At 36.7% G+C, this 26,543-nt stretch overlaps 1 protein-coding gene across 1 annotated transcript; it reads left to right on the top strand.

Annotated features, from left to right (window-relative positions):
* The first annotated feature begins 13,447 nt into the window (after positions 1 to 13,447).
* On the top strand, positions 13,448 to 16,517 carry LOC145052991 (putative serine/threonine-protein kinase PBL25). The gene is made up of 4 exons (XM_079000942.1): positions 13,448 to 14,471; positions 14,689 to 14,754; positions 15,125 to 15,271; positions 15,745 to 16,517. Exons 1-4 carry the CDS (start codon positions 13,572 to 13,574, stop codon positions 16,270 to 16,272), a joined length of 1,641 nt encoding a protein of 546 aa, XP_078857068.1. The 5' UTR covers positions 13,448 to 13,571; the 3' UTR covers positions 16,273 to 16,517.
* Positions 16,518 to 26,543: the final 10,026 nt, after the last annotated feature.

The following is a 26,543-nucleotide window of genomic DNA, read 5'->3' as shown; positions in this document are numbered from 1 at the left end:
TCATTCATGTATCTAAAGTTTAAGTGTGTAAGTCTTCGGTGCCACAACCAGCTAACATCAGGATACATGTTCTTGTTGCGATTGGACTTGATTAAACATTCGCTTCGTTCTTCGGTTATGATGTAACTGTATTTCTTGCAAAATTCAACTCGACGATTTGCATCAGTGAGTTGAGAAACACTTATCGAGTTTTGCTTTAGGTCAGCTACATATGCCACATTTGAGATTGAGAAGTTGCCATTTGTAAGAGTGCCATAACCTCGGATTTAAGAGTTTGAATTATTGTCATATGTTACATATCCAACATTTGATGAAAGCTTTAGATCTCCCAGAATGTTCTTCTATCCCGACATGTGCATGGAGCAAGCACTATCATCATCTTTCTTAGATCCAGATGACCAATAACCATCTTCACATTCAACATCTTGTCTTGCCATCAAGCACATATTTCTTCCAATCATCGTAGCATCATCATCATCTCCGGATGACCAGTAACCTTCAACGTCTCTTGAAACAGTTGTTACAAAAGCTTTTTCACTTTTAGCCATTTCTTGAGCCTTTTGGACATAGTAGGCAGAATCCTTGATTTTTTGTTTCAGTTCAGAGTCAGCTTGACAATCTTTTGCGAAGTGGTTTGCATGTCCACACTTGTGACACACAATTTTTGGTTTGTCTGAAATGGAATTCTGAGGGGATTCAGCAGCAAAGTTTGACTTTGAGAGGTTTGGTTTGTATGCAGGAGGATTTCAGGAAGTTGGTTTAGGTTCCGGAGTTGAGTATGGTTGAGGATTGTTGTGGTGAGGAGCTTGGAATCTGTTTTGGTATGGTTTGAAGGAAGGGTTAAAAGGACGTTTATATTTAATTGAAAGCAGATCAAACTCCTGTTGGAAACAGAGTTCTGAGTCCACGGCTTCGGAGCCATCAATAGGATAATTTTGAGAGGGTGTGGATGAATTAACCAGTGGAACAGTGGTTTTGAAAAAGTCCGAAGCAGAAGAATTCGGAACAGTTGGTTCGAAGGAACTAAGAAGAGCAAGAGGTCCTCTGGAAAGTTCCCTTATGGTTTGAGCAACATTTGACTCGTATCCCTGAAGTTCATCAAAAAGTTAATAGAGCTTTAACTTTTTCAAGGAACCATTACTTTGAAGACAAGATTTTATATTTCCCCATCCTTTTCCAAGACTGTTTATGAATTTAAGATTGTTATCCAGGGGAGTTCGGACAATCCCATGAGCAGTCATGTTATTGACCACAATTCGGTAACGGTTGGAGGCAGAGGCTACTGATTCACTAGGAGTGGCTGTGAAGGTGTCAAAGTCATTGATAACTGAAGTAAGGCGCTTGTCTTTCATGTTTTCCGAACCTTTAATCAGGTCCTGAAGAGTGTCCCAAATCTCTTTAGCTGATTTGCATAACTTGATGTGCTCGAAAAGTGAAGGAGGAACACCAAACACCATTTCAGAGAAAGCAGCTTGGTCTGCATGCAGCTTTTCAATGTCATCAACAATTATAGGGGCTGGACGATTTTCATCTTGACCCATAAGCTGAGCAGCGACATCTCTTATAACGGTTCTTACAGGAACATGAGGACCTTCTTTCATGGATCTCCAGATCTCTTCACCTTTATCTTTGGCTAAAAGAAATCTTTCCATTCTAACTTTCTAGTGATCATATTCTTCCACAACTAGTAATGGGGCACGTGTAGGGCCACCCACACTATTTGCGATTTGCATTGAAATCATTTGTTGAGGATTAGAAGCAGCCATTGAAGTTAAGATATCTTGAGAAAAAGTGGTATATAGAAGAACTTTTATCCTTAACACAGAAATGGTTGAGATACCAAGGTATATTCAAACCAACTATAATCTGCTCTTATGGATTCAAAGGACAACCACTCATGCTCTGATACCAATTGTGAGAACTAGAATTTGTTCTGTTGCGCAGGGACAAGGATTGGGAATACAAACCTTGAATGAATGCTTAAGATCAATGTCTGCTTACTATAAGAAGTTTAAGTCTAGACTGGAAAGACCAGTCAAGTCTTAGATATTATATTCAACAACTGATCAAGATATTAAATGAAGAACTAGAGTAAATGATCAAGGTAAAGCTAATAAATGAAGAACAAGAAGAATGTTTGAAAAAGATTTGAGATAACTAAGTAAATGCCAAAAGTTGAGCAAAAGTTCCGTTTTTAACTTGTATTGAATGTTCCTTTATATAGGATAGAATGTTACAGTGAATTAACTGAGTAACTTACATCGGACTGGACAATAGAACTATTTCTGATATTCTGATTGTTGAATACAACAAAAGGCTAAGTCCTATGTAACGTTACATCAATACAAGGATAATAAATGACAAAAGACAAAAAAGATGTTCTTCCGGATCAGCATACATTCCGGACGTGAGTGTCACTCCGAAATGTGTTCCTCTTCAAAATATTCTTCCTCTTCTTCTCTTCAGCTCCAGACAGATTCCAGAGCACTTTTCACTTTGGAACCAATAAGCTTCGGAATAGGTACTTGGGATTGCTAGATGTTCACTTTCAGGTTCCAACATATATCAATCACCATCCAATCCCAGCCGTACAGATCAAGGAAGCCCAATTGGACGCATTGATGCCGAAGAATGTCGCTATGAATCACTACGTGGAATGGAGAAGGAGCTCGAAGTTAAAGACGATGAAACTCACTACTTCATGAATAGAATCTGGCCAATGGGCGAAACAATAACGAATTACATCGATAAAATTTTATTGGGCCTAATATTCACATTACATGGCCAATAGGACTTAAGGGCCCATTAAAGTGTATATTGAGCCCAATATTTTCCATGAGATGTTTATTGGGCCTTGCGACCCATTTACATGTTAATTTGGGCCTGAGCTATGGGTCACATGTTTGTTGGGCCTTAGTGGTCCATTTACATGCCTATTGGGCCTAAATTACCCTCTTACATGTTATTGGACCTTTGTGGTCCATTTACATGCTAATTGGGCTTGGAATGAAATTCACATGCTTAGTAGATCGTAACTATACCTTTACATAATTCTTGAACTTCGTATACTTATATACATACCTTTGGATTTGAAAATCTACAAAATACACGTAAACATTAAACATGGTGAAAAACATAACAAACATGAAAGGTTGAGAATCTAGTGAGACATGTAGGTTGGCACCTTTGAGTGTCTAATCGTAGCCTGTAGTTATAACCAGATTTTCCTGGAGGGAGAGCAGGAGTTTATGTATAGATCTATACGGGTGACCCCCATGCCTTAGTTGTTCACTACAGCTAGACTAGGCTAGTCTAGGGCGACAAAACCTTGAGCAAATACCGGCGTTTGGAAAATGCCAAGACATGCAATCTAGTCATTATCATGCATGGTTATAACGGCTCATATAGAGATCCAATACCAATTTAACATATCGAAGATTAACCCTTCGATTGTGTCAATACGAAACAACTTAATTAATGATACAAGAACCTCGACATTGTTATAAATCAGAAGATATCGTATTTTTCTGGGGAAATACTATTATTCAATTATCACTTACTTACAATACAAAGAAATTAAAACTGCAATCATATATGTTACTGCTATGAAATTCACACATGCATTTATTCTTGATTTTCACATCATTTTCAAACATTTTATAGAAAATATTGGATTTTTTGGGTTTTTACAAAAGATAGAAAGACTTTTATTCAAACATACTTATGAACTCACCAACATTATATATGTTGACCGTTTTCAAAATAACTTGTATTCTCAGTTAATCGTTAAGCAGGAAGATTTTCAAGTGTGTATGGCTTATTTTGTGTAACATTCACTCAACATACTATTAATACTTTGAATTTATGTATTCTATAACAATGTACTTGATGTGAAGAATGCTGGTTGTGATATGTAATGTTGGTGATGAATGTGTTATGTTTCATGTATATTCTTTGTGATGATAATTCAAGTGTTAGTCACACAAGCCCCCGAATGTTTCCGCCGTCTGGTTCGGGGGTGTGACAGTTTCGTAGTAGCTGCTTTAGGTTGAAAAGGAGTCTGGCCATTTGGGCATAATGTTCCTTATATAGTGCGAAACCCTATAATTAGGGTTTTGGTCTGAATAAAGTATGCCACGTGTACCTCTTAGTGAGCCCGGTGTACTCACAAACCACCCGCGACCAAATGACCTTGTATATTGGGCGTAACCCAGCTTACGCTGGGGATACCCAGCCAAACACGCGCCTGCATTCCATGCATGCTTAGGACTGCATTGCCACTTGTCTTCATTAGAACTAAAATTGTCAATAATTTCAAAGTTCCATAACTTCCTCATCCAAGGTCCATTTCCAACGAACCTTATATCCAAGAAAAGGTGGCAAGAAGCCCTACGCTCTTAACAACTCTCCTAACCCTTAAAACCTTCCCAGGTTAAACATAAAATCCATAAAAGGCTGAGATATTCGTTTACAATCATACTATTGGCTTCCAGAGACACAAATGAATACTTGGGTCACTCATGTCATGACTCCCACCTCCGAACTGGGTCATTTCCTTCCTTTCCCAGGACCCTAAACCCTATGACAATGATAATTGGGCCGTAGCCCCGAGCAGCGAAACATTTTCAGAACTGGGTGTTACATTTTACAAAAATATAGCTTAAATGTATTAAAATAATGCCTAAATAAGTGTATAAATATGGCAATATCAAAAACCATTTATACAAAAAACACAATTTTAAATGTTTAAATTTCTTTTTTTTAAATATAAACTCATTTGCAAACGTCCTACGTTATAATTTAAATATTTATTTCTAAAAGTCCAAGCAATGTTAATTTATGATAAAATGTTATTTAACATATAAAAACCATTTTCATACATACATTATAACATTTAACAACATAAAATAAACATAACAATCATGCATCTAAAGTGTATAAACCAAGCCATTTTTTATTAGTAATTTTTGTGAGCCAACCCAAGAATTATTAAGTCTTTCCTAAATGACATAAGGGACACTTCAAAAGGTCTTCAAGCTCGCACTTGACAAGAAAAATCTTGCTTGCAAAAAGGACTTCAAGACACCATGTGTTGTAGAGGTTATGAAATTTAAATCCTTAAGACCATAATTAAGCCTAAAACCAAGAGTAAAAGTTCAAGGATGGGATTGTAGTCTCAAGTTCGTAAGACATAGCAAAGCTTCAAAGTTGGTCATTTTTTCAACTTGTTACATTTGGTAAAAGGAATAAAACCAGTCTAACTAAATTATTACATGCAAAATAAACAACTAAAAAATGCATATTTATCTATTACATCTCATGAATACATAAATAACATGTAATAACAACACAATGGTCATAATAGTTTTTTTTACACCACAAAATCATATGAAGCATACAAAAAAACATTTTGTTTTTCTAAGTCAACTTTATATAACTAAATGCATGAAAAAATTGGTTGCATATAAAATACTAATTATAAAACTATGAGTTGTCAAAGAAAATATATTTTGTGAGTTATTTTCCGAAAGAAACATCAAACATATTTTATATAAAAAAAAGGTTATCAAACATATAAATAAATCTTTCCAACATGTGAAAAAGGATCTGATACCACATATGAGTTTTGGAAAGCTAAAACTGATCTTTTTTTATAAACAATTTTTTACGACAAACATAAATATTTAAAAATAACTAGTTATTTTTAAGACAATTTTTAACAAAACCACCAAGAGGATCCGTATATTAGAGATAGCTCATGATCTTTTATTTATATTATTGATCTATATAATCCTCTATGTTTAGATATGATAATCCTTCCTTATTTTTAGCTTCCTTAGTTTGTATCATGTGTATATATTGTATGCTTATTGAATGAATTAAACATAGGATTGACCATCCTTTACAGTATCAAATATACAATCCTTCAAACCCTAAAAGAACAGGTGGTTCCCTCTCCCATTGCTATGATAATTAAACACCATAATGTCAACCAATGATCCACCATCAAAACCTTCATCTCTTCACCTAGTTTACACGGTCATGAACATTCAGAACAAGATCAAAACTCTGGTGGTATGAAAGTAACTTATTCCTCCTGGGTGAAATTATTCAAACTCCATGCTTGAGGTTACAAGGTCCTTCATCATATAGACGATACTATTGTTCTACAGTGGATCTACGAAACACTATCTGATGAACTTTTGGTCCGTTTCCTTGGCACCTACGCCACAACTTAGGACATTTGGAAACAAATAAATGAAATTTTCTTGAACAACAAAGGATCTAGGGTTGTGGACCTAGAGCAGGAGTTTACCACCTTGACCTTGACCTCGTGCATATCCATGTATAACTACTGCCAGTGCCTAAAAGACTTAGCCAACCAACTCACTGATGTTGAAAACCCGGTGAACGAACAAAGGCTTGTACTACAACTAGTTTGTGGTCTTCCTGCAGACTATGACATAGTGGCATCTTTCATCAACCAAAGTCTTCCATCTTAGGACACTGCTTGAAGTGTGTTACAACTTAAGCAACACCATCAAACAACACAACAAAACCTTACCACCATTCGATAACACCAAATTTAAAACATTTTCCTCAAATCGTGGTCTCACTTTTTGGTTTTCATGCCCTCAAAGTCCTAAAATGGCAAAGTTGAAACGCATGATAAGGCGTCTCAATGACATTATTCGAGCCCTTCTTGCTCACGCCCACTTACCACCATCTTTTTGGGTCGAGGCCCTTCACACCGCCACCTACCTCCATAACATACTTCCCCAAAAAAAATCTTCATTTCAATACCACAACATTTTCTCTGTACCTTAGGCATCCCACATACAATCACTGCATACTACCCCCACCATTCAACAACAAATGCTACCCACCCCACATGAACCCTCTCCTATTGACAAATCAAAAACCAGCCCTTCCTCACCAACTTCTCCTCTCGAAATCCTCATAACAAATAACCCCACCTACAACACATTCGATATCCCCCTCTATACTGCTATACCAGCACCTGTTTTACCTCTATACGACCCAACCACCATATCCTATGACTACCAGATCAAAACATAGCATCTTCAAACCTAGACAACTCCTAAACCTTCACACAACCTCAACCAAACCTATCTCCCCAACCCCTAAAACATATTCCCAAGCCTTTAAGGATCAAAATTGGTTACTTGCCATGAAACATGAATTTATTGCATTACAGGAAAATGATACATGGGAACTTGTCCCTCGGCCTACAAACCGCCCGATCATTCGATGTATGTGGTTATTCCGCCACAAATTTCATGCCGACGGGACATTACAACGGTATAAAGCCCGTTTGGTAGTTAATGGAAAATCTAAAATAGTTGGTGTAGATTGTGATGACACATTCAGTTCGGTCATCAAACCCTATACAATTCATATAGTTTTAAGCATTTCCATCTCAAGATCATAGCCTCTCCACCAACTTAATGTCAAAAACGCCTTCCTACATGGCTATGTTCATGAGACTGTGTTCATGCACCAACCTTCGGGCTTCATTGATTCCACCAAAACTCATCATGTTTGTCGTTTACGAAAATCATTATAGGGGCTCAAGGAAGCCCCACGGGTGTGGTATATTCGATTCTCCAACTTTATCACCGTTAATGGGTTTCGTAGTAGGATATGTGACAATTCTTTATTTGTCTATAAAAAGGGATCACGTATCGCATGCCTTTTGCTTTACGTCGATTACATCATACTTACCACATCGGACTCCACACTAGAAAAAGATATCATCGGTACTATATCTCGTGAATTCTCCATGACTGATCTCATGCTACTACATCATTTTTTTGGTATATTTGTTCAGCAGAATAAACAAGGTTTATTTTTTATCTCAAGTATAGTATGCTTAAGATATTCTTGAACTAGCTTCCATGACATCATGCAATGCAACAACCACACATGTTGACACTTCATCCAAACAAAGTGCCACATCCGACCCCCTCCTTCACGATGGTACTCTATATCAACGCCTATTTGGAGCCCTCTACTACTTAACTTTTACTAGGCCCACCATCACCTATGTTGTCCAACAGATGTGTCTCTTCATGAATGCTCCATGTGAGCCTCATCTACATTTTTTAAAATGTATCTTGCATTACATAAAAGGTACCATTCGTTACAGATTTCATCTTAACGCCTCTCCTTAACTAAATATCACAACCTACTCTGATGCTGATTGGGAAGGAGGGGTGTCCGGACTCTAGACGCTCTATATCAGGATATTACGTCTACCTTGGTGACAACCTAATATCATGGTCATCCAAAAGATAACCCACCATATCCCGTTCTAGTGCTGAAGTAGAATACATGGGTCTTGCAAATGTCGTCGCCAAATCTATATGGGTTCGTAACCTTTTACTTGAACTTCGCATCCCGGTTCGTCAAGCTACTATCGTCTACTGACAATATCTCCGCCGTGTATTTGTCTGAAAAACCCATTGGACACATTCGAGTTCTCCATGTCCCAGCTGCTTACCAGTACGCCGAAATTTTTACAAAGGGACTCCCACGACACTAATTATTTGAATCCTTCTGCTCCAGTTTGAATGTCTGCTCTACTCCCACTCCAACTGTGGGGAACTATTAGAGATAGCTCGTGATCTTGTATTTATATTATTGATCTGTATAATCTTCTATGTTTAGATAAGATAATCCTTCCTTATTTGTGGATTCCTTAGTTTGTATCCTATGTACATAATGTGTGCTTATTGAATGAATGAAATAGAGGATTGACCATCCTTTACGATATACATGAACTCAAAAGATTATAACCACACATAGGATGTTAAGAAGACAACTTTTAGAGTCTTTGATCCCACTAGGAATTGGAGAGTTGATGAAGATAGAAAAGAACAAAAAGGATACTTATAGATGGTCAAAAGGAGGGATGATATATAGCTTATAAAGCAAGACAAGAAACAACGAATCTCTTAGTAATGGGTTCGGCCTAACTATTTCAAGAGAGAGACAAAAGAGTGTTCAACACTTCATCTAATATAACTAGTGTATATATGAAATTCAGGTGATATCCAATGTACCCAAAATATTTACATAACTTATTAAATCATACTATATGATATAATAACTAATTATGATCTCTTAGACATATTATTTACATGATATAATAATTTTACCTAATTAAATATAAAAGTTGACTCTTGCACAAATAGATGTGACGCTATAGGATCATATGTTATTAGCAAATGTCATTCAATAATGATTCCTGTGCATATAGATCCAACAGTAAGGACCCAAAGTAGAATCCCTCTGATGGTATCACACCCAAGAACACTGAAAGAGAAAAACCTGCTAAACCCTAGGAGTGGGTACATAAAATCCCCAAAACCAAAACCCTAGAAGGGCTGTATTGCATCACCTAGGAGAGAGACAAGGACGGGGACAAAATTTTGGGGTAAAAATGAGCATCTAGGGTTTAATCTGCTAGCTCCCTATTTTTAGTCTTTCAGTTGCTTGATCCCAAAGCAACTCCAAACCCTAATAAAGCTTATCCTAAAATCGTCCCCTATCACTATCTTTCCTGAATGTTCTGATGAATTAACATTTACTCCCTTTAAGTAATTAATTCTTAATTAATTCCAAAATAATTTCTAATTAATTTATCATAACATGAGAATTTAATAAGCTAGTTTCACATAAATCCTTTTTTTTATTTCAATTGCTTAGTTGGGTCTTAAGGGAAACCTAAAAGGACCATGTTATTATTAAAAATATTACCAATAGTTACAAATTTGGACACTTTTTCCAACAGTCTCCCACTTGAACACATCATCAACTATACGAGGTCTAATATTCCTCAAATAATCAACAGAGAGTACGCCATCCAATGTAACTGCCAAACTCTGATCAAATCAATATTCAATCCTTATATAAAAGATCAACTATTCCTTTGTTTTACAAGATATCATTATAAACCTGAGATATGAATAAGAGTCAATCTCAGTGTTCTAGATTATGTTTATTGATAAAGAGTTGTGATGACCACATCAGACTACTAAATTGAACATATCGATTTTAGTCATAGCTTGGTGAAACACTTTTAGACAATAAAAAAAATCATCAAGGGGCCATATATAACGCTTGTCCTGTTAGGGCAGAAGGAACAAATAAAATTCGACTACGTAGTTTCTGTCTACTCATCATGTAGCATAGTCAAACTTTGTATTACTGCCAATTACGAACAACGTTAGCAGAGACTGCTGCATAATAGATTTATAAAGAAAAATCTCATGTATCTTTGTTTGAAGAACAATAGATATTATCATCTTAGAATTACTTTTGACTTTATCCATGAAGTAATCCCTAAGTGTAAGTCGTTCCAATGCTTAAATCTCCATTAAATAATCATGAGTGTCGATCGCAGCCTCTATGCTATGTCTAATCAGCGTGGACAATATACTGATATTCCATGAAAGTCTTAAATCAAATGAAAGAGGAGTCCACAGTGATAAATTAATGAAATGACTAATCTCTATCATATATTAAGATCTCTACTTACAAATCATCAAATTAGATAAAGACTTATACTAAGTAAGTTTCCAAATCTAAAACTAACTAAACTAAATATTCCCAAGCCAATTCATTTGCAAATCTAATGCCCTCATACCATGGTTGCCTATCAAACTTGGTTATTGAGATTGGCTTAAAGAATGAATCAAAAAGAGTTTCTTTCAATATAAGTCTATTGACTATGATGTCTTCACATTCTACTAACCATCAAAATGTGATGAGACTTACTAGTATGCGTCATGTGAGCTTGTGCTACTTGGGATCCTTAATCAAGCTAAATTCACCTTTATAGTCACAGGAAACTTCAAAAAGGCTATTATGGATTGAATTTAAACACTGATATCACCAATGAATCTCTTTTAGTCACATAATTTTCCTTTACATTTTAACTAGCTACATCACTTAGTACTCTTCAAAGCCCCCACTTCACCATTTAGTAAAAGCACAAATATCAATTATGAACGAAATCATTTGTATTAGGGTGGAACTTAGCATCACTGTAACTCTTACATTGATCTCTTCCATACTAAAAAGATCATCTCATCTATCCTCCGATGACACTTAGGAATGTACTTGATTTTTGATTCGTTGATTCTTTCCAAGTTGATCTGATATGACTTGCCAGGGTCAAGGCATACGAGTCATCAGACCGGTACATGGCATGACATATATGATTGATCCCATAACAAAAGCATATGCCACTTGAATCATTTTCTCTAACTCAACAGTATGTCTAGGACATTAGCAATGCTTAATGTCATGCGATGCTTTATAAGCACAAACTCTTTTGGAGTTCTGCATGTAGAGTTTCCTTAAGATTTTATGTACTTTTGATAAATCTAATGAATTACTCAGATCTATCTCCATTGATCCTTACATTATACACATGTGTTGCTTTTCCCATGTCTTTTCATAGTCAACCAATTCCTAAACCAAGCCAAGCTTTTAAACTTGCTAAGTTAGAACATCGTTACCAATGAATTGTATATTATCTGTATATTGACCAAGGGGGAGAACATTGCTCCCACTAGCATTGACACATATACATACACATACACGCCCCCCCCCCCCCCCCCACATACATATATATATATATATATATATATATATATATATATATATATATATATATATATATATATAGAAGGGTTCAGTTGATAAAAAAGGTTAAGAATAAGAGAATGCATCTGAGTCACTTATTTCAAATCTGCCGCTTAAGGGTTACAGCATACCAAGCCGATAGAACATATCATATTAATATATAAATAAGTTTATTAATATATGAATACATATATTCATATATTAATAAATATAGAGGAAGTGCTTATTAGTATATAAATATGAGGGTGATGGTCGGTGGCAGAGGTAGCGGTGGTTGGTAGTAGAGGTGGTGGTGGAGGCGGAGTAGGCGGCGACGGTGGTGGTGGTTGGTGGTGGATTCATATGTGAATACACTTACATTTATATGTGTGAATATTACTCATTCTCTGTCACGTCTATACGTCGGAGCGTTTTGTGGTAAAAATAAATGATTGAGTGAGAATATTCTCTTATTCTCAACATTTTTTAATTTATCAATTGAACTTATCTCTCTTTCTCTCCCCCCTCTCTCTCTCTCTCAAACTCTCTTATTCTCTCTCTTTATATATATATATATATATATATATATATATATATATATATATATATATATATATATATATATATATATATATAGTAATTTTATGATATATAATGTTGATTTCTTGAATATTTTAACTTTATAATGTATAGAATACAAACATGTTAAACTGTTTAAAGTAAATTGCAAAATTAGTCCAGGTGTTTTATCAAAAAAATACAGTTTCAAGCAAAAATAAATAATAATTATAAAATAAATAAATAAATAAATTGTCGCATGGTTCATCTAAAGTGGAAAATATTATACAAATTTGTACCTCGAAAATTTGAATGCATTTAAAAGAATTATTTTTCTTTCGTGATTTTCTTTTATTTCATTAATTATTTTTATAATTTAAAACAAAAGAAAAAAGAAAATAAATCTCCTAATAATAACCCCACCCAACCCTTTCTCTTTCAATATATCAACTTCTTCTTCTTCTTCTTCTTCTTCTTCTCTCTCTCTCTCTCTCTCTCTCTCTCTCTCTCTCTCTCTCTCTCTCTCTCTCTCTCTCTCTCTCTCCTTCCTGGAGCATCACCGTTATCCGTTATAACCGACCACCTCTGGGCACCATTATCTCGTTGGAAACCACTACCACCGATGGAAAGTAACAAGGTCGCCACCTACTCTAACCAACTTCACTGGCTCCATCAAGGAGGAACGTCACCGGGTCTGGAAACACGACCATCATTGGAACGTCATTGGATCTGACAAAAATAAATGATTGAATGAAAATAATTTTTATAGATCTGTTTGACTGAGGAGGTGGACAGTGGTGGATCTTGACAGGTCTGTATGTAGGTAGGCGACGGTGAATATGGACGAAGGTGAACGGAGATGGACAACTGTAAATCTCTAGACAGAGGTGGCCGACGGTGGTCGATGGTGGTGCTCCGGGGAAGAGATGAGTAAGAGAGGAAGAAGTTATTTATAGGGGATTTATTTATTTATTTATTTTTAATTACAAAAATATTTATGTAAATAAAAAAATAAAAAAAAATCAAAAGGATAAAATAATCTTTTTAAATATATATGAAATATTCAAAGGACCAAATCTATACGATATTTTCAAATTTAAAGTAACTATCTACAGAAAAAAAAATATTGGCCTCAAACTGTATTTTTTGGTAAAGTATAAGGACCAATTTTCCTATTTACTCAAATAAAAACTCTATTTCCTTACACATTTAAAAATGATCAACTCTTTTTGAAAATATATGAACTTTGTCTCCCACCTGTGTATCCGTCTCCTTTGTCTATTTCTCTCTCCATCGCTCTCCGTTTTTTTCCCACTTCGCCATTCTTGTTTCGTATTTCTGATCGGTCATCAAAAAGGATGTCTGTTCTAAAACAGTTCGAACATCTCAGAATAAGACTAGAAGTTATAGAATCCGCAACCAGCAACTTTGCTAAAGAAAGCTGCATAGGAAGAGGAGGATTTGGGAGAGTCTACAAGGGAGAACTACTCCATTCCAAGGGGCATAGCATGGTCGCATTAAAACATTTAGATCGTGCATTTGGGCAAGGAGACTCTGAGTTTTGGAAGGAGGTCATTACACTTTCAGTTTATAGGCATCAAAATATTGTCTCCCTCCTAGGGTTTTGTGACGAGAAAGGCGAGAAGATTCTAGTGTACAAGTATGCATCCAATAGAAGCCTTGACTTGCATCTTGAGAACAAAGATCTAACCTGGGTTAGACGCCTTAAGGTTTGCATTGGGGTGGCTCGTGGACTAGCATACCTTCATGATCCTGGGGAGACCCAGCAAAGAGTATTACATCGGGACATAAAAAGTTCCAACATCCTTTTAGACGAAAACTGGAATGCAAGAATCGCAGATCTGGGTCTATCTAGATTTGGTCCTGCTAACCAAAAATATACGTTTCTTGTGACCAATAATACTGTAGGTACCATTGGGTATTGTGATCCGTTATATTTAGAGTCTGGGATACTAACAAAGGAGTCGGATGTGTACTCTTTTGGTGTGGTTTTGTTTGAAGTTTTGTGTGGGAGGTTGTGTTTTTGCAAGAGTGGATCCTTTACTCAATTGGTAAGGAAGCATTACAAACAAAACAGCCTAAATGAAATTATATGGAGTAATATAAAGGATGAAATACGTCCTAGTTCTTTGAAGGTGTTTTCAAAAATTGCTTATCAATGTTTAAAGAGTGACAATGAAAAACGTCCGTTAATGAATGACGTCTTGAAAGGACTTGAAACTGCCCTGCAATATCAAGTAAGTTGCCTTTCTTTTTTCTTTTCTTTTCATTCATTTTTTCGTTTATGGTCGCAATCCATGTCTTCATTATAATTTCAAGAAAATTTAAAGGGAAAACAAAATTTTATATGTTATTCTAGAAGTAATAAAAAGCGTAGATTTTAATTTTATTTTCCTCATTATGTGGTTGCTTTTGTTGTCTAACAAAATCTATGTACACACTTCCTATTGACAGCTTTCAACAGCTTCGAAGTCAACACAGATAAGCCAGCACGGTTTTGAAAATCTCATACCAGAAAAGGTTTGTATACTTTGGTTAGTTGTTTGGTATATTGCAGCATCTTTTGCCTTTACAACCTCATTTTCCACTCCTGTAGGATGTAACAAGTTCCAAGTGATTTTATCAATAAAAATTACAAATGACTTGATTGAAAATGAATATTTAAGCAAATAAGTAGGTTTGAATGTTTGGAAAACTTGATCAAGATTCAATATTTGGTGATATTTCATCATGGAAGGAATTGATACATTTCCAACTTGATTGTATCTATCTATGACGTAATAACAAAATACTATTAAGAAAAGCATCTATTTTTCAATTGCTTTTCCTAAGCGGTAAACGGTAAGCATTGCTAAGCATTTTGATGATTTTTTTTAATATTCCTTTTCAGGTTGATCTCCAAAAAGAATTTACACACCACGATCTATATGAGTGGTTGGAAACTCATAGAGAGGTTGAGGAGAACAAGGTTCAAAATCTACTCAAGGATCCGAAAAGAGACATAAACCGTCACATTTGTGCTGATTTGGTCAAAAGGGTAATTCACTTTTATATATTTATGCTGGATATTCACTCTTTTTAAAGTTTTACCACCTATTATCACAATTGATCCCTAAAAAGCAATTACATTTGGGAGTGTATTAGACGGAGATAGAGACCAATATTGTCAATAGGACACCAAAAGCTGGGGCTAAGATTTTTTCTCAATCTATGGTTTGTGCAAAAGACTTTTTCTCGATCTATGGTTTGTGCAAAAGACGTGAGTAGCCCCTCGTGTCTTGTGTAACGCATATACTTTTAACACACATAGTCCTATTTATCCCGGTATTCTTTCTATTCACATACTTGCTACTTCCAATTCTACAAATATTTCGTATGTTACACTGACGAGTAAAATATGATTCTTGTCTTTATATTATCTAGTTGTGACTCAGAAGGTTCCTCTATATCGAGAAAAATGGAGTATATCCTGTCAATAATCTAAAGATTGTTTGTCGAATTGCATTGTAGGTTCCTTTGTTCAAAAAAATGAATGAGCGGTTGATTGATGACATTTGTCGACGATTGATACCGCGTTTATACGCGGGTAATAGTTACATCATCCGGAAAGGAGACCGGGTCAAAGAAATGCTCTTCATCATACATGGTCGTGTCGAGAGTGCAACCACAGACAATTTCTTCAACAGCGGTTTTTTAGAAGAAGGAGACTTTTGTGGTGATGAGCTTCTAATATGGGTAGTCGATCCTGAATCCGGAGTTAGCCTACCATCTTCCACTAGAACCTTGAAGGCCTCGGGATACGTGGAGGCATTTGCATTACCAGTAGAAGAGTTGAAATTTGTTGTCCTTCATTTCAGGCTTTGGCGGACTTGGGCGGCATCCTTCATTCAAGCATGGTGGCGGAGATATTCCACCAGGAAGAGTTTGGATAAAAGAGGAGCATCAGTCACAGATATACTCGCTATCCAACGGGAGAGAAAGATTGCTAAGAGATTATTGGAGTTTCGAAAGCCTCGGGAACCATATTTCACTGTTTGATTAGTGAGTGATGATGATGATATGTATTGCTAGTTTCTTTCATCTTGTGTTTGTACATTAACAAAATTATTCGTAGGCTCCGAATTCTTTAATGAGCTGTAATGTACCCAATCCGTACTATTCCAAGTGGGGTGTATGGTCCCACTTGTCTATGATACTATTGTCTGTTTTGCATTAGCACAATTGTTGAGAAAGTGTAGACTTGTATATTTTATATATATGTAATCAGTAATCATATTTTTAAATCTCAAAGGTATACAACAGACAAGGAAATATGCTAGGACAGTGTGAACATGTATTTTTGGTTCTTGGAGATTGGAGTAAATAAAAATAATTAATTCCTTCATAACGCATTATGGTGCTTGGGCTTTTACCCGAGAGATTCAGTAAAAACTACAAGCATTCACGATCAGAAAGACCCTTGTAAAAGTTGAATCGGTTGAAACATTTACATTGGTTTTGGTTTTGCAGGGGAAACCAAATCTGTGGTAGATCAGTTGGCTACCCTGAGCGCCTTTATTTTCGGTTAAAAAAATGTTCAAAAAAAGGGCAAACCAATCGATATCATTTGGACTATTACTTTGTTATTTTTTCATTTCCACTATCTTTGTTTCACACTCTTTTTGTATTATTTTTTTATTCAGATTATCAATATGTTTCTTTTCGTTCCAACTATCATTGTGTTATTTTTTTCGTTCTTCGTATTATCTTAGCGTTATTTTTTTGGTTGAATTATTCAATGTTATTTTTTCGTCTGGACTATCCATGTGTTATATTTTTCATAGACAATTCTTTTATTATTTTTTTTATTCAAACTTTATTTTTTCCGTTCGGACTATTCACATGCTTTTTTTTTTCATTTAGACTACCCTTTGTTATTTTTTTTTATTCTGACTAACATTATGTTGTTTTTTTCGTTTCGATTATTCATGTGTTATTTTTATTTTCGGATTGTCTCTATGTTATTTTTTGTTCCGACTATCTCTATGTCACGTATATTTTTCCGTTTGGACTATCATCATGTTATTTTTTTTTCATTCTAGACTATCAATGTGTTATTATGTTCGTTCGAGCTATTATTGTGTTATTTTTTGGATCGAGCTATTTGTGTTTTTATTTTGTTGTGATTTTCATAGCTATTAAATAAAAGCCCTACACAAAAATAACTAGTCCGAACAAAAAAAAATTAGTACATAGTTAGTCGGAACGAAAAAAATTACATAAAATAGTCATAAGGAAAAAATAACATATGGATGTCTAGACGGCAAAAAAATAACATAAAGGTAATTGGAACGAAAAAAATACACTAAATTGTAAATTTGGTCCTTGTGGTTTGCAAAAAACTGTGGATGGAGTTCAAAATCTTTTCAACTTGCATTAGTGGTCCACAAATCGAAACTTTTTGCAGATTTGGTCCCTGAAATTTTTGAAATGACTATTTTGCCATTTTGATTTTTTTTATAGAATCGTAAACATGAGATGATTAATAATAATAACACAATGATAGTTAGAACACAATATAAGATCATAAAAATTAATTATTTAATTAATAATAATAATAGACAACAAAATAAAAAACAAGAAAATGACAAAAAAAAATCAAATCAAAATGTGTTATTTATGACGAATTAGGAGGGGTTTTATTTATGTCAACTCAATGGGGTAACAAAAGCAACACCTTATGATGTTTGGTACTTAAGTCATCCACACCGATGCAATCTTACTCATTTTTTAATTATATCACATCATCATTCGCAAATACCCCTCTATTAATGAAATATCACAAATTTTCAAAATTGGACGCCACTAATAAATCAACTACTTTATATTTTTTAATAATTCATGTTAATTACTATTAAACCGCTTAAGTGAACGATTTAAGCAAATCAACTTTTCACTGCTGTTTGCACTAAAGGATACCACAACGAAGCTGTGACGTCCCAAAACCCAAGACCCAAAAATTTTGTTTTTATATTAAATAAATCATCAACCAAGCGTGTTTATCAAAACCATAAGGAAATCGTAGTATATCAATAATCATCCAAAATACATCAGAGTCAATACAACGGCTAATCATGGTGTGTGTGCATTGTGATCATCCCGAGCCCTTCCCCTTCGAACCGGAGGTACCTGAAACATAAACTACAAATTGTAAGCATAAAGTTTAGTGATTTCCCTGAAATACCCCATATCATACATACTATGTGCCTTTCTCGACAACCTTCAGGCCCCGCCCGACGTTGAGCCCCACCGGGAATCGAGCCCCACCCAGAACATATTTGTCAGTAACATGCGACGAGCCCCGCCCAACACACTCATTAGGCCCTGCGTATCATCGGGGCCTGCCCAACATACATAAAACACATACAAAACATGCAAGAGTTATACAAACAACTAGGATACAAATAAAAATAATCAATGGGCCGACATTGGTGCCTTCGAACCGCTAGACACTAGGATGAGACTCACCTCAATCTGCTAAAAAATTAGATAAATGCTCGGACTGCTGATCTGGGAAATCTCTGCACTAAATACGATCAAATAATATCCTAATTAATAATTAGGTCATAAAACATAACCAAGAGCCTAAGTCCATAATCCCAGCTCTTAGGGTAAAAGACCATTTTACCCCTCAAGGCTAAACCCACTCCAATCTAATCCTAGACCCTCAAATGGCCCAAAAAGCATCATAGGCCCACAACTGGTAGTACACCCAGCGTACCTAGCCTATATACCCCCCGTACTCAAATTGACCTTGAATGTGCCTTAGACCTAATACACGCAGTGTACTCAAAAGTACGCTCGTGTCGTAAACCTTATACAATGGTCTTAATCCCTTAAGATCTTAACATCCAAACCTCAAATCTATATCTAAATAAGGTCTTAATCCATAAAGTTGGCAAGTTTACTCATTTGCATCGCTTAATGGGACACAACACTAAACCCTAGGTCCAAAACATCATAAAAGGCCAACAACACAAACATAGGTGAACATTAACTCTCAAGATATGATTTTTATGACTTCATGCACTCCTAAATGCTCAAAAGGACTGCTAAAATGGTCAGGAGTAGTCCATACTCTATAAGACCAAGGTTTTGTGACAATAAAGTGCATAAACATGGACATAATGAGATTTAGAACAAAGAACTCCAAGGTGTGAACTTGATACCTTTTACAGATGCATAAGAATATGTAGAATTTGGATCCACTCCTTCTTCAAGGAACTTCCTTCACCACCAAGAACCACCAAAAAAAATACCACAAGATCACTATAAGGCTCAAGAACACTCAAAAGAGACTAGGGTTTTGTAGGATATCTTCTTGGGTAAGGAGGTTGATGAGAGGGTAGCCTCAAGCTCCATAATGATGCTTAACTAGGACTATACCCGATGTACGCGCCCCACCCTTAAATTTCACTTTACGTCCCTTAGGACCAAATTTGCAAACTAAAATAATACCAAGGATCAAAATGAGAAATACCTGGAATCCAGGTGTTACAATTCTTCCTAACTTGGATTATACTTTGTCCTTGAAGTCTGTTACCGCAAACAACCCTAGGTAGTGCTCCCTCATCTCGTCCTTAGGCTTTCACGAATACTCCAAACCCTTTCGGTGTTGCCACTGCACCTTCAGCAGATCTACAACCTTGTTCCGTAGAGTCTTCGTCCTCCTATCAAGGATCGACACTGGTCTCTCAATATAATTCAGGCGATCATCCACATGAATGTCCTCTAAAGGAACCATTATGGAATCATCAACCAAACATTTATGCAGTTGAGAAACATGAAAAGTACAATGGATCTGACTGAGCTCCTCTAGAAGATCCAATCAATATGAAACCCTGCCCACCAGGGATATCACCCTGAAAATAAAAATATACATGGGGCTTAGCTTACCTCGCTTCCTAAATTGGATGACACTTTTCCAAGGTGACACCTTTAGGAGTACCATGTCCCCAACCTAGAACTAAGTCTGAATGGCGCCTATCTGCGTAACTTTTCTGTCGACTCCATGTTGTATGAAGTCTGTCGCAAACCTGTTGAATCAGTTCCGTCGTCTTGAGTACCACCTCCATACTCGCCAGAACTTGCTGTCCGACCCTACCCTAACATATCAGGGTCCTACACTTCCTCCCATAGAGCATCTAAAAAGGAGGTCGATCAATGATGCAGTGATAATTGTTGTTATATGAAAACTCCACCAAAGGAAGATACTTATCCCAACTACAACTAATATCCCGTACACATGCTTGCAGCATGTCCTCTAATGTCTGGAGAGTCCGCTCACTTTGACCATCAGTCTGTAGGTGGAAATTCGTGATGACATGTAGACGAGTACCCAACTCCTTATGGAATCTCTTTCAGAACCTGGAAGTAAAACGATTATCCATATCAAAGAGCATAGAATCCGACACCCCATGTCGTGCGACCACTTCTCGAATGTAGATGTTGGCCAGCTTTTCAGCTGAATACTCTCCTGGATTGGGATAAAGTGTGCACTCTTGGTCAATCGATCCATGATGACCTAAACTGAATCCACCCCGTGTGCTGTCCGAGGTAAATTGGTGATAACATCCATCATAATCTCTTCCCTTTTCCAAACGGGAACACCCAACGACACCATTTTTTATGAGGTCATTGATGCCTGTCCTTGATTTTGTGGCAAGTCAAGCACCTCTCCACATACTAGGCCACTTCTCGCTTCATACATGGCCACCAATAGTCAATTCGGAGATCTGTATACATATTTGTTGCCTCGGGATGAATAGAGAATCTAAACTTGTGTGCCTCGTCCATCAAAACCCGATGCGTACCACACCAATAGGGAACTCACACCCTACGATGAAGGGTCAATAATCCCCCTCATTCATAACTAAAGGAAGCCACCTAACCTACTATGAGCTCACTCTTCTGGTGCTCTTTCTTCATAGCCTCGACCCAAGCCTCTCGAATTTGATCTAAGAGTGGGGTAATCATTTTCATCCTAAAACACACATTCATGATCAGGTTACTAACTGCCTTGCAACTGATAACATTTTCTACCATTTTGGCCTTTCCTAGGTGATAAAGGATCTTACAATCATAATCCTTCACCACATCTAACCATCCATACTACCTCATTATCAAATTCGTATCGTCCATTAGATACCTCAGACTCTTCTGATTCATGTAAATAGTACAACACTACCCCATAAAACCACTGCCCCCAAATCCAAATCTTGCGTATGATAATTCGCCTCATGAGGCTTCAGCTACCTTGAAGAATAAGCGATCAAATGACTTCGCTGCATCAGTACCGTAACCGAACTCGTGATTGATGCATCACCATACACCATAGACTCCTCAACACCCTATGGCAGGGTCAGAATTGGCGCCTCATAAAATATCCGCCTCAAAGTCTCAAAAGATGTCTGCTGCTCAGCCCCTCAATAAAACGTGATGGTCTTCTTCGTCAACTTGGTCAAAGGAACCGCTATCTTGGAGAAATCATGAATGAGTCTTTGATAGTACCCCGCCAATCCAAGGAAATTCTGAATCTCAGATGGAGACCTCGAAACTTCCCACCTCATCGTCACCTTAACCTTGGCCAAATCGACTACAATATCGTTCTGGTTGACAAGGTGTCACATAAACTGAACCTCGTGCAACTAGAACTCACACTTGGAGAACTTGGCATACAACCTCTCCTTCCTAAGAGTCTCCAATACCTCCTTCAGATGCTCCTCATGCTGCTCCTGGGTCTTAGAATAGATCATGATGTCATTTATAAACATAATCACTAATTGGTCCAGCATAGGCTTGCATACGTGATTCATGAAATGTATGAATGCGGCTGGAGCATTGGTGAGCCCAAAGGGAAACACTATGAACTCGTAATGACTATAACGAGTCTGTAAGGCCGTCTTCTTCATATCCTCCTCTCTGAACCTCATTTGATGATAACTTGAACAAAGATCAATCTTCGAAAATCAAGATGCACCTAGAAGTTGGTCAAATAAATCATCAATCCTTCAAAGCGACTTAGCTTATTCAGCTCCTGGTAGTCGATATACATTCGATGCGACCCATCCTTTTTCTTCACAAACAAGATCGACGCTCCTCATGGTGAACTACTTAGCCGAATAAATCCCTTGTCTAACATCTCCTACAGTTGCATAGACAACTCTTACATCTCTAGGGGAGTGTTAACCAATAAGGTGCTTTGGCTATCGAAGTTGCACTAGAAACCAAGTCAATCCGAAACTCCACCTGCCTCTCTAGAGGCACACTAGGAAAATCCTCAGGGAACACATCCGGGTACTCCTAAATAATCGGTACATCGTCCGCAGTTTCCTTACCCTTCTCCCGAGTATCCATCACATAAGCAGCAAATCCAGAACAACCCTGTTGAAGGTAGCACCTGGCCCAAGCCGCAAAACAGAAAGCGGGTCCACACTGAACACCCTCTCCCTGAATCACTAACTCTCCCCCACTTAGGATCCGAATACATACCATCTGATGCTTACAAATTACAATAAATCATTTCCATGTTGGGACTCAACCAATCCATCCCCATAATAACCTTGCTCTCATGCAGAGGAATATGAACAAAATCAATCGGATACCACTCACTAAATAACTCCAAAATATATCCCTGATGAGCACTCGATACTCATATAGGTCGATCATTAGCAATCTCAACCTCTAATGGATACTCTAGTTCCCCTGGGGCATCAACAAATCTCTTACTAAGCACGAGAGATACAAAGGATCGGGTAACCCCCCGAATGAAACGAGACCAAATGAGAGATATTGTTCATAAGGAACAACCCTAAAACAAACACATATATAAGTAGGAAAATCAACATAAATAGAAAAGAAAAGGTTAAGATACATACGTATCACCATATTTAGTGCCTAATGAGCCTCCTCAGCTATCAACCGAAATGCCATGCCACTCATAACAGGCATCTCTACCTTGCCCTGTCAGCCATCAGTAATTTGTAGTGTTGTCGGCGCGGGTGCTGCAAATGGTCCACCGACTATTAAACTCAGGCAGTTAACCTTCTTATGGCCCCTCTGATTGCAATGGAAGCAAATAAGATTATATATTTGGCTGGTGGTGGTGGAAGTGCAATCCCTACTAAATTTACCTGTCCTACTGTACTTAAAGCAGCCAGAATCACCCACCTACATGCCCCATCGTGCGCCTTGCCACAGTAGACCCGACCCTGCTGACCCCTCGGCCTCGAGTCAAAAATCTTAGGGCTCTTGACCGAACACTCAGAACTCTAAACCTGATTCGACTTCCTCTTCTTCTCCATATCTCGGTTACTCTTCCTCACTCTAGCTCGCACCACCATATCGTCCAGTGTCTTGTAACTGGATCTGCTCATAAACTATCTGATATCGCTCCTCAACATCTCGTGATATCTCTACTTTTTCATCTCCTTGTCCACAACATACTGAGGAACTAGTAACGCCCTCTCTTGGAACATAGCACCGATCTCTGCCACCATATCAGTAGTCTGGAGAAGGCCCTAAAACTCCTTAGCTAACTGTTGGACCTCAATCACTGGTGCAAACTCAGCCCGAAACCTCGTCACAAACTCCTCCCAAGTCATCAAGCAACCGCCACGCCTCCGAAGGGGTGTCTAACCTCCTCGTAGCAGTCTCGATCTGTGTCTTTCAGAAGACAGGATGCAAGTCTGACCTTTGCTGATCGGTTCTGAAGTTATGCAGAATAGTTATTAGACTTATCAAAGTGGGAGACTGTTGGATTAGTGTCTAAGTCCATAACTATTTTGGTGTGTACTTGACCCGATTATGAGCATGATCCTTTTAGGTTGCCTTCACCATAACAATATGTAGGATGAATTAAGGAGAGAAAGGATTAATTATGATTTATTAATATATTATGAGAATAATATATTAAAGAAGAAATCATAATGTTTAATTAATATTAGTCAAGAATTAATTAAGAAATAATTTTGTGGCTAAAAGAGATTAATTAAACTTAGGGACTGGATTTGTAATTATAAGATAATTGCAATTGGGCTATGGATTACCTAATAATATAGGTTGGACGAATTCTATGGGAAGACCATAAGGAATTCGTCCAAGGGATATCATTAAAGGAGTCCATGGGCTGCTTAGGGCCTAAGCAGGTAGATTAGGGTTTCCTAAGTGCAAAACCCTAATAACCTAAGTATATAAGGAACCCTTAGGCACCAAAAACGTGGCTAACACTTGGATTAGGGTTTCCAGACGTTTTTGAGTGCCTCTTCTCTTCTCCTAATCATTCTTGTTGCTTAGTGGTGTTTGTGACTCCATTAGAGGTGCAATACTTGAGGCATTAAGCTTTCTGAAGCTAATCAAAGCAAGGAATTGATTGTTATTGCTATATAACAATCAAAGGTAATTCTCTAAACCCTAATTTAGTTTATAATATGTTAGATCTAGGGTTTATGGCTTTGGATAATCAATTGCATGTTCATTAGACAAACTAGAACCAAAGCTATTATGGTTTTCATGTACACCATAGGATTGATGTAGTGCTCAAAACCCATCAGTGGTATCAGAGCCTAGGGCTGTTTGTTAGTGAATTTGATGCTTACTTGATCGAAAATTGGCTGAAAAACGAAAATTTTTGAATTTTGAGGCTGGACTCGCCAAGTCCATGATTGAACTCGACGAGTCCACTGGGTACTCGACGAGTCCAGTGCTGACTCGACGAGTCAGCGAGTCTGGCAGCAATTTTTGGCGATTTTCTCGCTGTTTTAGCTTGGGATACTTACCATAAACGTTTTTAATTCATAAAATCCGATTTTTATTGATTTTGGGTGAATATCCTTACCAAAATAGAAGATAATTGTCAAAATTTAGATAATCTTTTGTTTTATTAGATAAAGATTGATTATTTGTAATTTAGATTTGAATTATCTTATGAAAAAATTTCAATTTTTTCCTTTATGTTTTATAGTTTAAATTTGAACTTAAAAGTTTTGTTTTTGAAATTTAAATACTTTAACCCTAATGTTTTGAAAAGTTTCAAAACTTGCCCTCAAGTTTTGGAATTAAAATTTTTTGATTAAAAGTTTTATTTTGAAATATATTTAAATTCTAAACCCTAATGTTTTGAAATGTTTCAAAACTTTCCCTCAAGTTTTGGAACTTAAAAGTTGATTAAAAGTTTAATTTTGAAATGTTAAATTGTAAAACCCTACTATTTTGAAAAGTTCAAATTACACCCTCATGGTTTTGTTAAATTAATTAAAAGAGAAAGTTATGAAAACCACCTAGTATTTTAATAAAGTGTAAAACACACCATATATATATATATATATATATATATATATATATATATATATATGTAACATTAAAAGTCTACTATTATATATATGTGAGTAAAGAGTTAGTCTTACCGTTAGTAGGCCTCATTCACGAAGCTGGTCTATAAGGGGTGTTTAAGAAAATTGCCTATAAAATGACGATTGAATGGGTATCCACTCTTACCCACTACACTCTTGACTAGTGGAGGGTCGTTGGTCGAACGGGTAGGATAGGACGAAAACCTTCCATTATAAGTATAATGAATTACAAAGTAAGTAAATGTTTTTACAAATTCCCAAATCATAGTTACTTTAGGAAAAATGTGAAATTGTATGCTAATCCATGGAATTACACTTCGTACCCTTGTCAAAAGTTAGTAGAGCGTGTGTGGTTAACCGGCACACTAATTTGGGGATGAAATTGGTAGCGAAGGGTGGCTCGATGTTTATCATAGATCAATGGAGCGTGTGTGGTTAACCGGCACATTGATTAGGTGATAGTAGCATTGAGTGCACCATGTAGATTCGTATGGTTATTCACACCTTATTTGTGATCCTCGACATCCCAGTCACAAATAGAAGGGCATAATCGAGATGAAACATGCCATTGAAATGTTCAATTAATCTCAAAAGATCTAGGAGTTTCAATTCATTTAAAACTTAAACTTCGTTTTTTGTTTTTCATGGTGGAAATTGGTAAATCGTCATTTACCTACCTTCAAATATTTTGCAACTAGATTAAAACATCCCTCTTCTAGGCTGTAGAGTATTGTGTTGGATCCTAGCCTTGATGTTTCATTTGGGTGTTACATCAAGGACTCAATCAACTTAACTTAAATTTTCTCCCGTTTTGTAGATGTCTAGTTCTGACAATCATGGTCTTCCCAAATCCCATGGAACAAGCTTTCCAAATGAAGATGATGTTCCACGATATGATCGAGGAACAAGAAATCATGCTTC

The sequence above is a fragment of the Lactuca serriola genome, chromosome 5, assembly GCF_051521515.1.
Source record: "Lactuca serriola cultivar US96UC23 chromosome 5, Lser_US96UC23_V15, whole genome shotgun sequence".
Lineage (NCBI taxonomy): Eukaryota > Viridiplantae > Streptophyta > Magnoliopsida > Asterales > Asteraceae > Lactuca > Lactuca serriola.
Note: the sequence above shows the minus strand (reverse complement) of the source record. Positions and strands in the feature narration are given on the sequence as shown.